At 36.4% G+C, this 14,987-nt stretch overlaps 1 protein-coding gene across 1 annotated transcript in view; it reads right to left on the bottom strand.

Annotated features, from left to right (window-relative positions):
- The window catches only part of RALGAPA2 (Ral GTPase activating protein catalytic alpha subunit 2), a 292,479-nt gene that overhangs the window by 76,280 nt on the left and 201,212 nt on the right, over nucleotides 1–14,987 (bottom strand). Inside the window, exon 37 of the mRNA XM_015596875.2 lies at nucleotides 4,531–4,658. Within this exon, the coding sequence (XP_015452361.1) occupies nucleotides 4,531–4,658 (128 nt within the window). The remainder of the gene's footprint in view (nucleotides 1–4,530; nucleotides 4,659–14,987) is intronic.

Raw genomic sequence — 14,987 nt, 5'->3', positions numbered from 1 at the left:
GAAAGAGTAACTAATTCTTTCTCAGATTTTTGCTCTCTTAAACGAACTGTGTCTTCTACAGCACACATACAAGGTGCTTTATTCCTTAATGGGTTTTAGTTCATATGCCAATAAAATTTTGTCAAGGGATATACTGTTTGGCTTTAAGAAGGGGAATCAATCTAATAAACTCCAAGGAAGAGAGTTTTCCAACTCATATGGCGGGGAGAGGGTGTTTTGGAATGGGCTCCAGGCAGGGCTTCATGGGCATGTGACCTGAGCAGCTGCACAGGGCCTTGTGCTTATAACAACCCCTGCTTGGATTAATGTTCTGCTGCTACTATCTTGAAATTCTTAATAATTTTACCTTTGATCTTGTGTTCTGCACTTAAAGTGTGATGAGACAATGGAGAATGCACATGGGCAGAGGAGATACACAAAATATGCTGTCTGCTGGCTCCTTGCTACCTGTCCCATGCGCACATAGCCTTAGCAGTGCTCCACAAGCATGGACTATCAACAACCCGCAATGCCTGGGAGTTTGGAGAGATCCAAGGACAGCGCATGAGAAGTATGCTACTCACTTTATGACTGAGTAAGTAGCAGGGCTGACTACCCTGAGAGGCTTACTCTTCATCTGAATGCATGAAGGAAAAATGATGTCTCCTACTAAACATGAATGATCAAGAAGCCCTATATATCCTTAGTTGTGTTACTTCCATGTACAGATGCTCCTCAATTTATGATGGTTAGTTGAAAATATCGTTAAGTCGAGAATCCATTTAATAAATCTAACCTACTGAACATCATAGCTTAGCCTAGCCTACCTTAAATGTGCTCAGAACACTTACATTAGCTTATGGTTGGAAAAAATCATCAAACACAATGAATACACTGTAGAAGAGCATCAGTTGTTTACCTTCGTGATCACATGGCTGACTGGGAGCTGCACCTAGCTGCTGCTGCCCAGCATCACGAGAGAGTATCATACCGCATATACCTAGCCTGGGAAAAGATCGAAATTCAAAATTCTAAGTACAGTTTCTACTGAATACATATCACTTTCCCACCATTGTAATGTTGAAAAATAGTAAGTTGAAGCATCATAAGTCAACAATTTACTCTAAAAATGATCCCTGTGTTAGCCAACAATTTACTTTAAAAATGAAGACATAGAAAGAAAGGGAAATGCAGGATGATCCATAGGTCCTTTTCCTGACAGTCCTTTTATCCACATCAGTAAACTGAAAGGAGAGAGTTGGTACAATATGTACATATGAAGAGTGAAATAAAAATAGAAAATAGGTAAAAGTTAGTTCTGTGTAGTGCTTCCAGTGTTCTGGTAAGAATGAAATATATCCATGTAGGAGTTATGAAATACAAATTGTATAATTTTGGTGATTCCGTATGTGAGTTAAATGCTTTTATATTTGCACATTAAATGGGCATTGCACAATACAAAGAATGATAAAATTAATGATAAAATAATTTAAATTTTTAATATTTCTTTACTTAAAATAACATTAAACAATAAATAAAAACTATCAGATCAAGTCAAGAGAAAAGCCATAAAAGAATGGAAAAAGCTTTACATTTTAGCATAGTTAAAGGCATTTTCCCCTGCTTTTTGAACAAGGAGCTCCATATTTTCATTCTGCACTGGTACCCATAGGTTACATAGCCAGACCTGGTTTCAGGTATGTCCAAACTATTGCTAATCTTCTAAGTCCGTGAGGGGCTTGCAGGGGCTTGAGTGGTGGCTTCTACCCTCCCTCCCTACCTGTTGCCCTGACATCAGACAGCCTTGAACCTGTACTAAGAATAGAATTTTCAAGGCTGGCCATGAGGTGAAAGGGGTAAGGAAGCTCATTCTTGCATCTTTCACAGGCATCCTGATAGACTTGACTGTGCATAAAATCCTGAAAAACCCAAGTTAACCACGGGAGAACACTCTGAGTCCTTGTACTTGCTATGTGTCCTCTGCCTGGAATGTGCCCTGCCCCCTGGGGACAGCTTCTCTCTCATCCCTCCATTCTCAGCCTATATGCTCTGTGCAGAGGTCTTCCCTCAAAGGTTTCACCGCCCCCCGCCCTTAGTTCCTTTACAGACCTCGATTAGCTTGTGTGTCTTCTCTATGAAGCATGGAGGAAAAACCGTGTCCACTTTGGTCCCCGTGCACCCCAAACTCCTAGCATGGGGTTTGGGAGTCCACAATGACTGTTTGTTTGGTAAACAAATGAATGTAAGGAGGCACCCATGACTAGGATGTTAGGTTATTCAGTGTTTTTCCAAATTCAAATCTAAGATTTATCTCAATGAAGCAGTGAATTCTAGACATAAACTATAATACAAACTAGTTTAGGCTTTTGCCAAAGCATATAAGGACCAGCATGTTTTAACAAACAGGTTAAGAGGGCAATTAATTATTAATAGCCTAGACAAATATCTATAAATATTTAAAATTTCTAAAAATTGGTATTAGTAATTTTTAAAAGAAAATGTTAAAAAAAAAAAACCCTCCTTTTTTCCCCCTTATTTTTTCCACTTCTCCCAACTTTTCTTCTTATTTTACCTTTGGTTTCTGGCATGAATATTACCCTTTTTGCAGGCAGAAATTAAGGAACAGAATGATTAGCTAAGTGATTACAAAGTTTTCCCCATTGGCTACATCTCTACAAAAATTATATATATTATTTTTTGTTTTAAATAATTTATTTGAATAGTACTAACTAAATCTTTTCAAGGTATAAGACAAAAGAAAAATATTAAAATATTTTATAGTAATCAACATGATAGGTTTTGCTACTTTCTCCTTCCTAATTTCTATACTAAGTTGTCAAATTGGCTATTTTATGAGTTATTTTAGAATACAGAATTTACTGACATTAGCATCAGTAGCCCTACCTGGCATCCACATTAGTTCAATATGATTGCTTGAAAAGTTTTTAAAGTAATGCTGAATCTTATCCTTAGAACTTTTAAAAATAATGTTTTCCTGAAACCTGATTATTCTGATGCTATATTAACTCTTACTTGAGAAAGCAATGTTCAACAAAATAACAAAGCACGTATTTTGTAATGAGAAGTTCAATGTAGAGAAGGTGATGTGACAAAAATCACAATAGACTTATATAAAATGAAATTTTTGTTTGCAAATGATTTTTTTTTTGCCTTCCTCTGACATACTTGACTGATGAGTGTCCTGCTCATCCTAGTTGACATGCAAACTGACAAGCCAATTGCCAAATAGATCTTTCTGATTTCTGCCAAGAACCCCTTTTCAACAGCATGTGAAATAAAAACTCCATGCTGAAGGCTGAATCGACACCAGCCATAAGATTAAGTCTAGAGTGCTGTGGAAATCACTGCAAAGAATGCCATCTCCCAAACATGCACCACTAGCCTGGACAAAAGCACGGGGAGCATGAAGAAAGGAATAATGCTGCCCTAGCCCCCGGGGAGGGACCAGATGGGACCTAATAGCTCTTTTCTACTACTAATTTCTATGATAATTCCAAGTTGCCACATGGCATATGTATTTTTTTTTTAATCTAAAGAGAATATCAGTCAATGAAATGACTAGGATTTTAATGAAAGGTATTTTTCATGAACTGTATCTATTCACACATGATATTTCTCACCCATCCCTCATCCCCAACCTCCAGCAACACATCACTTACAGTTAGGTTGAGAGAAGTAGAGAGAGCAAGGTCAAACACAATATGTACAATCATTATCAACATCAATTAGAAACAAAGTGGTTCTAAGTTTTATTAGGAGGTCAGATGCCTTTTGCAGCAATTTCATACAGTCACCTTAATTTCTTTTTCTTATAATCAGAGCAAATGCCTGGATTTTATGATTATAGAATGCCAACTAATGTTTAGGGGGAAAATTATAAAAGTGAAATTTCTTTTGTTTTTAAAGAGAAGACCAGGAATCAGAGAAGGAGATATTAATTATCTGGGAAAATAACAAAAGAATCTCTAGCCATTCTTATTGATGAGTTTAAGTACAACCTGGTTGAGGGTGCCTTTCCTTGCCCTTCCAACCAGATGCAATTTCTCCCGCCTCTGACCTCCTGGAACACTGTTTGTATTTCTCTGGTGGCACTTGCCACATTCTTTGATTTATTAGAGTCATTTCATTTGCTGTTGGTTTCTGGTAGGCATTCTGAGTGACCCCATTACATTTTCCTCAGCATTCTACCTTAGATAAACAACAGACTGCAACAAATAGGGATAAATGCAGGAGATGGAACTTGTAGAAACATATCCGAGAAGATATGAGCATCTTTTGGTAGTCATAGCTTCTCAGCACAAACTTATGTGACTAAATCGTAAAAATAAACTCTAAGTTTGATGCAGCACATAATTATTACGTTTAATATCAACTAACAAACGGCATGAAAATCACTGTTATTTTCAACACAGCTTGAAAACAATTCTCTCTTCACTCTTCAATCCAGTTAATACTTACCTCTTATAAAAACTGCCAGGAATCTGGATTCAGAGAAGGTTAATAAGTTGCATATTTAAAGCAAAAAGATACAAGCTCTGGTAGAGTGGGATGAGGCACTTCACGGCCCTGCTGGCATTGATGCACGTGGCACATATTAGGCTTGGCAGTAGCTTCCCACTCACTATGGCTCCATCAAACAGAGGCCCAAAAAACGGAACCTGTTGATTCCAAACAGAAAAACACTTAATTTTCAAAAACGAGTAAAAGTAAAACCAAAGACATGAGAACAGCTGATTGATATCTCAGACTTGTCATGAACACAAAGACTGTCACCCATAGAATAAATGCTGACTTTAGCAGGGACACAGGTCAAGGGCTTTCAAATCAAGGAAAACAACATTGCTCCACAATGTTCCTCTACTATGAACTCTTTAGCAAAATTTCTGATGACAAATTGTCACCAGGTTATTCTTTTTTGTGTTGGTTGTCATTTACAGAAATGGCATTATTTTTTCTGAGTGCCTATGCTGTGTGGATTATGCACAATACACAGCCCTGCTTTACTGCATACCTCTAGCCTTGATCCTTTTGAAACCAGTTTTGGAATTGGCAATATTTCTGCATGGATCCTGATACATAATAACTTTTAATGGAGATGATGACTGGTCCTGTTAGCAACTATAAGGTCCTACTTAAAGTCCTTATTCTAAAAACTTCTTTCCCTCTGCTTCCAAGATATTGTATTATTCTCGCTTCTTTTTCTTTTTTCTTTTCTTCCTTTTTTTAAAAGAGACTCAGCTTTCCTTTACTGGACCCACTTCTACCATGTGGGTAACCCACAAGGTTTTGGCGCTTTTCTTTTTTGTATTTCTTCCTTTTCTCTTTCATTTTTTATTTTCCATTAGAATTTCATCGACTCCACTTACTAATATGGAGATTGTCAGCTCCATGAGGTCGAGGACTGGGTCTGCCTTGTAACTCATATTTATTCATTCATACTTGCTTACTCATTTATTCAAAAAATATTTATTATGTGACAGACACTTTTATTCACTGAGGACATAGCAGTAAAAAAAAAAATTCCTAATTTTACTGAGCTAAGAATTTATTGGCGTTTTCAGAGAGTGAACACCATAAATACATAAAATGTATATTTTAGGTATTAAAAGTGCTAAGGTGAAAAATAAAGCAGGGAAGATCAACAGGACTCTTTTTGATGGGGGGCGGGGAAGTTCTCCAATTTTAGATCGCATGGTCAGGGGGAGCTTCAGGGAGGGAATGATACTTCAGTAAAGACTTGACAGAAGTGAGGGGATGAACCCCGAGCTATGAGGTTATCTCATAGAGCAAGAGCATTCCAGGCAGAGGAACAGCAAATACAACAGCCCTGTGTTGGGAGTGGGATTAGTATGTGTAAGCAATAGCAAGGAAGCCACGGTGGCTGAAACCAAGTGGAGCAAGAAACGAAATAGAAGGAGATTAAGTTCGACAGGTAATACCAAAAGGGGACTTCTCAGAAATTTTAAGGATTCTGGATTTCAGCTCTGAGTAACATGAAAGGCTTCTAGAGGGCTTAGGGAAGGGGGATATAATCTCACCTACATTTTAAAGGTACTGCCTGGCTGCTGTGTTGGGAAGCTGTAAAGGGTAAGCATTATGGAGACCAGTTAAGGAGCTACTGAATAACCCAGCAAGAGATAATGATGACTTGGATCAGAATGGTAGCAGGAGAAGTGGGAAGAGTTGATCGGTTTGTGGATATAGTATGAAGTTAGAGCTGACAGGATTTGTGGAGGATTATTAATGAAGTGGGTATATAAAAAAGGAGTCAAGGATGATGTTATGGTTTGTGGCCTGGCAACTGCAAGAGTGGAGTCACCTTTTCCTAAAATGGATTAGTGATCCTCAGGGGGAGGGTCACTAGCTCAATTTTAGACATGCTAAGTTTGAGATGCCTATTAGGTATCCAGTGGTAATGCATGAAGGTGGCAGAGGATACATCAGGCTGGAAGCCAAGGCTCAGGTTGGAGATTTATGAGTTACTCATTTATAGAAGGTGTTTATAGCCATGAGATTGGATAATCGGATAAGCAAGAAAAGAGGTTCAAGGACTATATTTTATGGCCCTCCAATGTTTAGAGATTGGAGACACGAGAAAGAATTCACAAAGAAGACTAAGAAGAAGTAGCTGGAAATATAAAAGCAAAATCTCTAATGAGTAGCACTGTACCTGGTTGGAAGACAAATGTCAGTTGAATGAATAAACTGATATTTTAAATAATTTGAATGAATGAATGAATGATTGTCTCCAGCCTCTGGGTTATGTCAGAGACTATTTCTCTGTAGAACACCTTTTCTGTGGTTGACACTGGGGAAGGGGCTTGGGATACATTGGTGAATGAAAGACCATATTTGTCTATAGGTGCTGACATAAGAAAACTACAGACTAACATTCTTTGACAAAGATATAAAAATCTGTTATAGATTGTTAACCAATTAAATCCAGCAGTATGTATAAAGGACACTATATCTTGACCAAGTGGTATTTTGCATAAAAAACCAAGGTTGTTTTAACATTCATAAATCCATAAATACAATTTACTAAATTAACAGAATAAAGAAGAAAAACCACATGATCTTCTGAATAGATAGAGAAAAAGCATGGATAAAATTAAATTCTCATTCATGACATAAAAAAATTCCTAGCAAACTGTGAATAGCAGGGAACTTCTTCAATTTGATGCAATCTTAAAGGAAAAAACATTATGACATCATAAGTAACGCTAAAAATATTAAATGTTTTCTCCCTAAGAGCTGAAAAACCAAGGTTGTCTATGCTCACTTCTTCTAGTCAATATTTTTGAATGTTATTTGTCCTTGTTATTGCGATAAAGAAAAATATGAAAAAGGAAAGAAAGGAACATAAAGATTAGAAAGAAGTAAAATCATTTTTATTCGCAGGTGACATAAGTATGCAATATATTCTTCAAACCAATTATATTTCTCAGTGTTAGCAACAGCTAAAAAAAAATGACATTTAAAAATACTGTTCATGATAGCATCAAAAACACCAAAATCTTAGAAATAAACTTGATAAAAGCTATGAAAGACATCTATACTTAAAACTACCAAACGCTGCTGAGATAAATTAAGGACAACGTAAATAAATGGAAAGATGTACAATGTTCATGGATTAGAAGTTTCCATATTGGTAAGATGTCGAGTTTTCTGAAACTGGGATACAGATTCAGCACAAATCAAATCAAAATTTTAGTAAGCTGTTTTTTATACATATGGATAAGCTGATTCTAAATTTATATGGAAATGAAAAGACATAAATTAGTCAAGACAATAATAAGATTTATATTATCTGATTTCAAGGCATACTATAAAACTACAATAATAAGCATATCATAATATTGACACCAGGATAGACAATAGAGTCCAAGAATAGAGCCACATATATATGGTAATTGATTTGTAATAAAGGCAGCACATTAATTTTACAGAGAAAGTAAAGTCTGTTTCAATAAACAACTGGATAGCCATACTGAGAAGTGAAATTTGACCTCTACCTCATATCACACACAAAAACTGAGCTGTTTTATAGATCAAAATATTAAAGCTAAAACCATGAAGCATCTAGAAGGAAACATGAGAAAATCTTCACAATCTAGGCAAGGATTTCTTGGGTACAAAAGGCACCAATTATAAAAAAAAATAAATAAACTGAATATAAATTTTAAAAATTCTGCTCATCATGAAAGTAAAAAGGCAAGTCACACATATTCTCCAAACTGGATATATCCTAAATGTACATTAACAGGAGAATGAATCAAAAATTTGTGGTATATTCACCCAAAAGAATATTCCACAGTAATGAAATGAACAAACCACAACTACATGTAACATCATGAGAATAACCCAAATATAAAGCTGAGTGAAAGAAACAGACGCAAAGAAGTTCATACTATATAATTCCATTCACAGGAAGTTCAAAACTAATCAATGGTAACAGAAGTCAGAATGGCTACCTTTTCAGGGGATTATTAATTGGGAGGGGGCATAAGGGACATTTCTGGGGGCTGGTAATAGCCTATGCTTAGATCTGCGTAGTAAACTGTTCATTTTGAAAACATCCATCAAACTGTATACTTAAAATTTATGCCCTTTTCTTTATTAATGCTATAGTTCAAAAAAAATATTTTTTAAAAAACAAGCAAGAATATAGAAGATTTGAACAGCAAAACTAATAAACTAATCCTAATGGATACATATAAAATACCTCACCCAAGCAGAAACACATTCTTTTTAATTCTCACAGAATATTTTTTAAAAATTGACCATATTCTAGGTCAAGGATCCACAATACAGCCTGTATGAACAAAACTGTACTATACTGGATACCTTTAATGGCAAATTCTACAAAACCTTCAGAAACAAATGATTATTATTTTAGAGAAACTTCCAGCGTACTAGAAAAGAGAAAGCAAACCCACTCATTAATAACTTAGGGGCCTAATTCTAGCCTGGTGCCTTTTCTTGTATGGCCTCCAAGCTAAGAATAGTGTTTACTTTTTCAACTAGTTGAAAATTTTGGGGGGGGATATGGTAATTATATGGAATTCAAAATCAGTCCAAAAACAAAATTTCATGGGAACACAGCTATATTCCTTCACTTACGTATTGCCTATGCTTGCTTTTACATAGCAATGGCAGAGCTCAATAGCTGTGACAGACACTGTGTAGGCCACAAAGCCTAAAATATTTACTACCTGGTCCTTTACAGGAAAAGTTTGTTGAGACCTATCCTATGGCATAAAAAGCAAGTTTCAAAAAATTTCAAGGAATTGAAATCATAAATCCATATTCTGTGCTCGAAGAGCTATTAAATTAAAAATCCTCAATAAAAGGATAACTAGCATAAATCTCCATTTAGAAATGAAGAAAAACACTTCTAAATAACATAGGGGCCAACAAAATATTGGAAATTTAAAAATATGTTAAGCTAAATAATAATAAAAAATGGTATTATAATTTCTATGTCAAAACAGCACTTAGAGGGTATATGTGGGGTTAGATGCTTTTATCAGAAAGGAATAAAGGCTGCAACTTAATGAGATGGGCATCCATCTCAAGAAGTACTGAAAAACCAAAAGAATAAAATAAACTCAAAGAAGGAGGAAAGGAATAATAAAGAATAGTGCGCGTTAATGAAATGGAAACAAACACAATAGAGAGAATAACTAAAATCAAAAGTCAGTTCTCTAAAAGCACAAATATATACCATTAAAGATAAAACAGTAATACAACTATAGATGCTTAGAAAATATGTATAACTTTATGCCTATACATTTGAAAATTTAGATGAAATGGCCAAATTCTCAGTAAAATACTACTTAGCAAATGTAGAATCAAGATGGTATGTAAAAACTATAATTATATAAGCTTTAAAGTAATTGAATCACAGTGAAAAAAATCTATTTTAATGAAAAAACTATACTAAATACCTTTAATGGCAAATTCTACAAAACCTTCAGAAACATATGATTATTATTTTAGAGAAACTTCTAGTGTATAGGAAAAGAGAAAGCAAACCCACTCATTAATAGCAAATTTAGGGGCCAATCTCACTCATGAACATGCATGCAAAAATCCCAGCAAAATATTAGCAAATCAATTCAACAATGAACAAAAATAATAAAAGATCATGGCCAAGTTGGGTATATATTCCCAAGAAAATACGTGAGGGTTTTCATTAAAAAATCAATCTGTATACTTAGCCACATTAGATTAAATGCAAAATGTCATCTGATCACTTCAATGAATGTATAAAAAATATTTCATAAAATTCAAACCCATTTATGAAAAAAATCTTAATAAATACATATAAAATATCAAAAAAGTATCAAAAACAACAACAACAACTTGGAATAGAAGGGAATGTCTTTAATCTGTTAAAGAATATCTACCAAACCCTATGGCGACCACTAAATTTAAGGGTAAAATACTGAAAGCTTTATGTGAGACTGTGAAGGAGAGAAGAATGACCCCTAAATCACATCTATCAAAATTTGCACTGGAGATTGCTGTCATTATAGTAATGCAAGAAATAGAAATAGAAGATTATGAATTAGAAAGTGAAACTGTCATTATTTCAGATGACACGATTATATTCACAAATCTCCAAAAGAATATACAAGAAAATGGTCAGAATATTTTAAGAGGGATTATCAAGGTCAATGGATACAGAATAGACAGTGTGACTGAGGAACACTGGACAGTTGGAGCTGAACGAAAGAGCACGTATGATGATTGCTGAAAGTTCATTTCTGATTCTACCTGGGATGTACTACCTGATGAGGTAGGGATATGGAACTGTTAAGATATGGTATGGTGGCATTTCTTCCATAACCATAATACTCAGGTCTAGGTATAAGGGTGAAGGGTAGTGCTTCTCACTTTATTCCTCCCAGCCCACATGCATTTTTTTTTTCCTTTTGTTCCTACGGTGTTGGTCTCTGATTTTAGACTTTAGTGCTTCAGGAAACAGCACTCCTACCAAAAAAAGACCTGACAGTTCTCCTCAATTTGACGTGGACATTACCATGGGCTATTAGGCTCCCCAGACAACTGGACACCAAGGCCCTGACACAGTGCCCGGCATGAGGCAGCCTCAACGGGTATATGTTGCCTGAATGACTGAGCGAAGGCCTTGAGCTCCCAAAGCTCTGACTGCTAGACATTAATGAAACCTGTTGTCTTCCTTCAAATTTCTAGAATAAGGTCTGTGTGACCGTCTATCTTTTACTTCACGGAGATGCCTGAAAGGTCAGGGTGAAAGAGTGGCAGGGATAACCTTGGGGTCCTGAGCAGGTTTCTGCTGCCACACCTCTTCTTCTGTTTGGTGGGTTTGAGAAAAGGGCTCCATGGTTAAAAAACGGAGATGTGAAAACCGCAAAGCCTGGGCAAAGTTATTTTGAGATTGGCACCAAAGCACAGAGGAAGCGGTCAGATGAGAAAACTCAAATGGGAGCAAAGAAAGATGGGACTTAGTTCTACTAGCGATGACAACTAATGAATGTTTCCCTTTTGTGACAGTACTGGGGGTGAAGGTAGGGGCAGTGGGCATCTTAATTCCAAAGGGAAAAATCAAAGAATTACTACTCATAGTCTAAAATCATTCACCATTGCCTAGTCCAGTTAACAATGGCAACAAACAAATAAGGAATTAAGGAAGAATAACCCTTTTCCTTCTACCTTTAGTGATGCCACACTTTAAAAACGCTTATTTAAAATATATCCCTTAAAAAAAGTATACTTCCTCCTAAACTTACACTAAAAGCAGTCCACTAATCAGTGAGGTGTTGTGATAAAAGTATTCATGAAGAAAACACAACAAAAAAACCAGTAACAACAAAACAACAAAGTAATGAATTTCTGATATAGTACAGAAAATGCACCTTTAAGGATAAATTCTCTAATTCTGGGGGCAGTAGGCCTTGTTTCCTTCTCATATAAGAGTTCTGTATGAGCCTGTATGAGGCCTCCACTGTATGGTTTCAGCCCATAGGGTGTGCAGGAACGGAAGAAAGTGCTCTAGCATGTGAAAAAGGGTCAAGAGAACGTGCCCTGTCTCTAGGACTAGAAGTCCTTTCATGCTGAGGTAGCTCAGAGGTAGAGGGTAAGAACTGTCTTGCTTTCTGACACAAAGCCGACTCCATCATTTACTGCTTAGTGTACATTTACCTGCTGGCTCTGGATGGCCAAAGGAGGGAGGAGAAGGCAAAGGAGAGGAAGATGTATATATCAAAGACTGACTAAAAACAGGGGGAAACAATGTCAACTCTTGAGGAAAATCAATTGAGAAAGAATTCTCAAGAGCTAAATTGTTGCGAAAGATAAAACAGGAGGTAGGAGTTGATAGGCTATAGATTTTTTCCATCTGTACTGAAGCTTATCTTATAAATAATTGTTTTTTATTATTCTCTGGCAACTGTTTGTGGGTGACTCATATAGTCTTTCAAAAACTAGAAAAAAAAGAATAACATAAATCCCTTGTATCCAGGGAATTCCTCTAATTAGGAGTGGAAACAAATTAGAAAAGAAATTTGACTTTGATATAACATCTTCAAATGACAGCTGCCTTTTCACAAAGTTCTCAGTGTTCTTCCTTTACTAAAAATAACGATCACAACAATTATAAATTACCAAAACAGAACATAGTGCAGTAATCCATTTAATAATATATTTCTATAAATGCTTCTTATTCAGTATTTTTTAAATAAATGATTCTTTACATATTTAAAACTTAACAACCCACTTTCCCTGAGAATTTCCCAGAGTATTTTAAAGTGCATGACTTAATTTCAAAAAGGTTATTTGGCTGGGGTCAAAATAAATATTTAAGAAAATTGCATATTTGAAATATAAAGGAAATTTACATAACCATGTTGCAGTCAAACACACTACCTATATAATGAAGCTACACCAGCAAAAGATTTTCTTTCAAACACAGGTACCAATACTGGCTCCTCTTTTGTACTTCTCATGTGACTTCACATGTACAAATGATCTTGTGACACAGTGCCCGGCATGTATCAGCCTTAAGCAGCATTTCTGGGCACCTGCTCCAGGTGAAGGTCCTGGGCTAGCTGTCATCCTGAAGAGGGGACATACAATAGCTGCTGAGTCTGCAAGGGAGCCAGATACTACCTTAACAGCAGCCTGGCGAGCTGAGACAACTTAGGAAAAGATAGGCATCTAGGAATAAGAGGATCTAGCGAGGGCCTGTTGTCTTAAAGAGGCACTCAGAATTCCTGAAAAGATGTTATAGAGAGCGAGAACTTGTTCCGCAACCTAACTAAATATGACAAGTGAAGAAGCTAAGGTCCAAAGAACTTGAGAGATCTGCCCAAGATACCCACCCACTTGTGGCAGCATTAGAGCTGGAATTTTGGGGTCCCATTTCCCATCCTATTACCCTTTCCTGCCTAAATCTCTCAGAAATGATTGAATCATCATCCATTTTCCTCTCATGCCCATATCTACCAGGGCCGAGTAAGTAGAGTTTGGAGAACATTAACATGTTTTTCAATTACAAAATCGACACTCTGAGGTGAAAAGGAGGACCCTTCACCAAAGCTTCCACCTGGTCAAGGCTGCTTCAGCATATCTACCCTTTGGTCAGTTATCAGCCAGTCACTGATGTGCCTGAAGATAAACATGCCAAAAGTGCTAAATCTTACCTTCACAAATTCATAAAAGCAAATGTTTTGAACACCAATGTTACTTTCAGTTACTGAAAGAAGGAAAGCAACATGGTTACTGACTGAATACCAGGGTTTTACGAATCACTTTTCTGCAGAACTGGGTATTTTAAAAACCCTTTAAATCATTCAAATTCTGCTCTATGTGCAAGTCTTCTTTGAGTACTCACTTAGAAATAAAAGTACAAAAAAAGTGTCTGACAATAGCACATATCTTTTCTGTGACCAAAGACTATTGTGTCAATATTTATGGAGATGGACTTATTCTGAAGGTAATTTCACAATGAAATGATGTTGCTAAGCACACTGATTCTTATTTATTTGTTTGTTTGTTTATTTATTTTGCAAAAAGTTCAATAAAAAGCTCAAGAAGTGAGCAGGCCCTTTCAGACACGAGGGTTTTATGTGCTCACACAAGCACACCCACACTTCTTCAACATACCATTTCGCAAATGCTGTGTATTATTAAGAGAAGGCGAATTCTGCCAGACACATAATTTGTATATTTAAGGGAGGTGTATGGAATGAAAAAGCGAAATATGTTAAATTTCAAAGGACTTGGAAGCAATGCTGCCTGTGAGCTTGTATTACAAATAGCCCTACATTATTACATACGCTATTAATGAGACCAAGTGAATAAAAGTACAATTTGAATATGCATGACTCTATCCAATGAGGACTTTTGTGTACTGATGAGGTTTTATTTTCCTCCTAAAAAAGGATTAAAATTATTCTTAGAGAAGTATGGCTTCCCAGAGACCAGTAAAATAAATGTACTTAGACCACTGAGTCACACTATATTCAGATGAAATATACAGGTGCTGAAAGAATGCCTTTGACTCTACCTACAATTCTAAAATTTGTGCATAAATTGCCCACCTTCCAAAGGAATATTCCTCAACTTCAAGCAGCTATGTCATTACGGTTTCTAAGGAAAAATAATGATTTTGGTGGAGATCCCTAAAAGTAGGCAAGGTTAAATAAACCTTTTGAGTACAAAGCCTTCACTTCCATAGTAAGGAGTGCTAGTTAAAAGACCGGGGAATGGGTAAATTATTGCACCAAATGGCTGAGAATTAATCTCTGCTGACTAGCTGTAATCTAACAAGGCGTCTGTGTCCCAGGGAGCCCGCAGCATGTCCCTGGCGGTATGTGCAGAGTGTCGAGTCTGCGTGGCACCCTTTGTCCTCGCTCACAGGCGGCCTTTCCCCTCATTGTCCGTAATATCCTCATGCATCTGGGACGCGTGGAATGCATTCACACTAACAGACTGACCAT

This window comes from Pteropus alecto, unplaced genomic scaffold, assembly GCF_000325575.1.
Source record: "Pteropus alecto unplaced genomic scaffold, ASM32557v1 scaffold45, whole genome shotgun sequence".
Classification (NCBI taxonomy): domain Eukaryota; kingdom Metazoa; phylum Chordata; class Mammalia; order Chiroptera; family Pteropodidae; genus Pteropus; species Pteropus alecto.
Note: the sequence above shows the minus strand (reverse complement) of the source record. Positions and strands in the feature narration are given on the sequence as shown.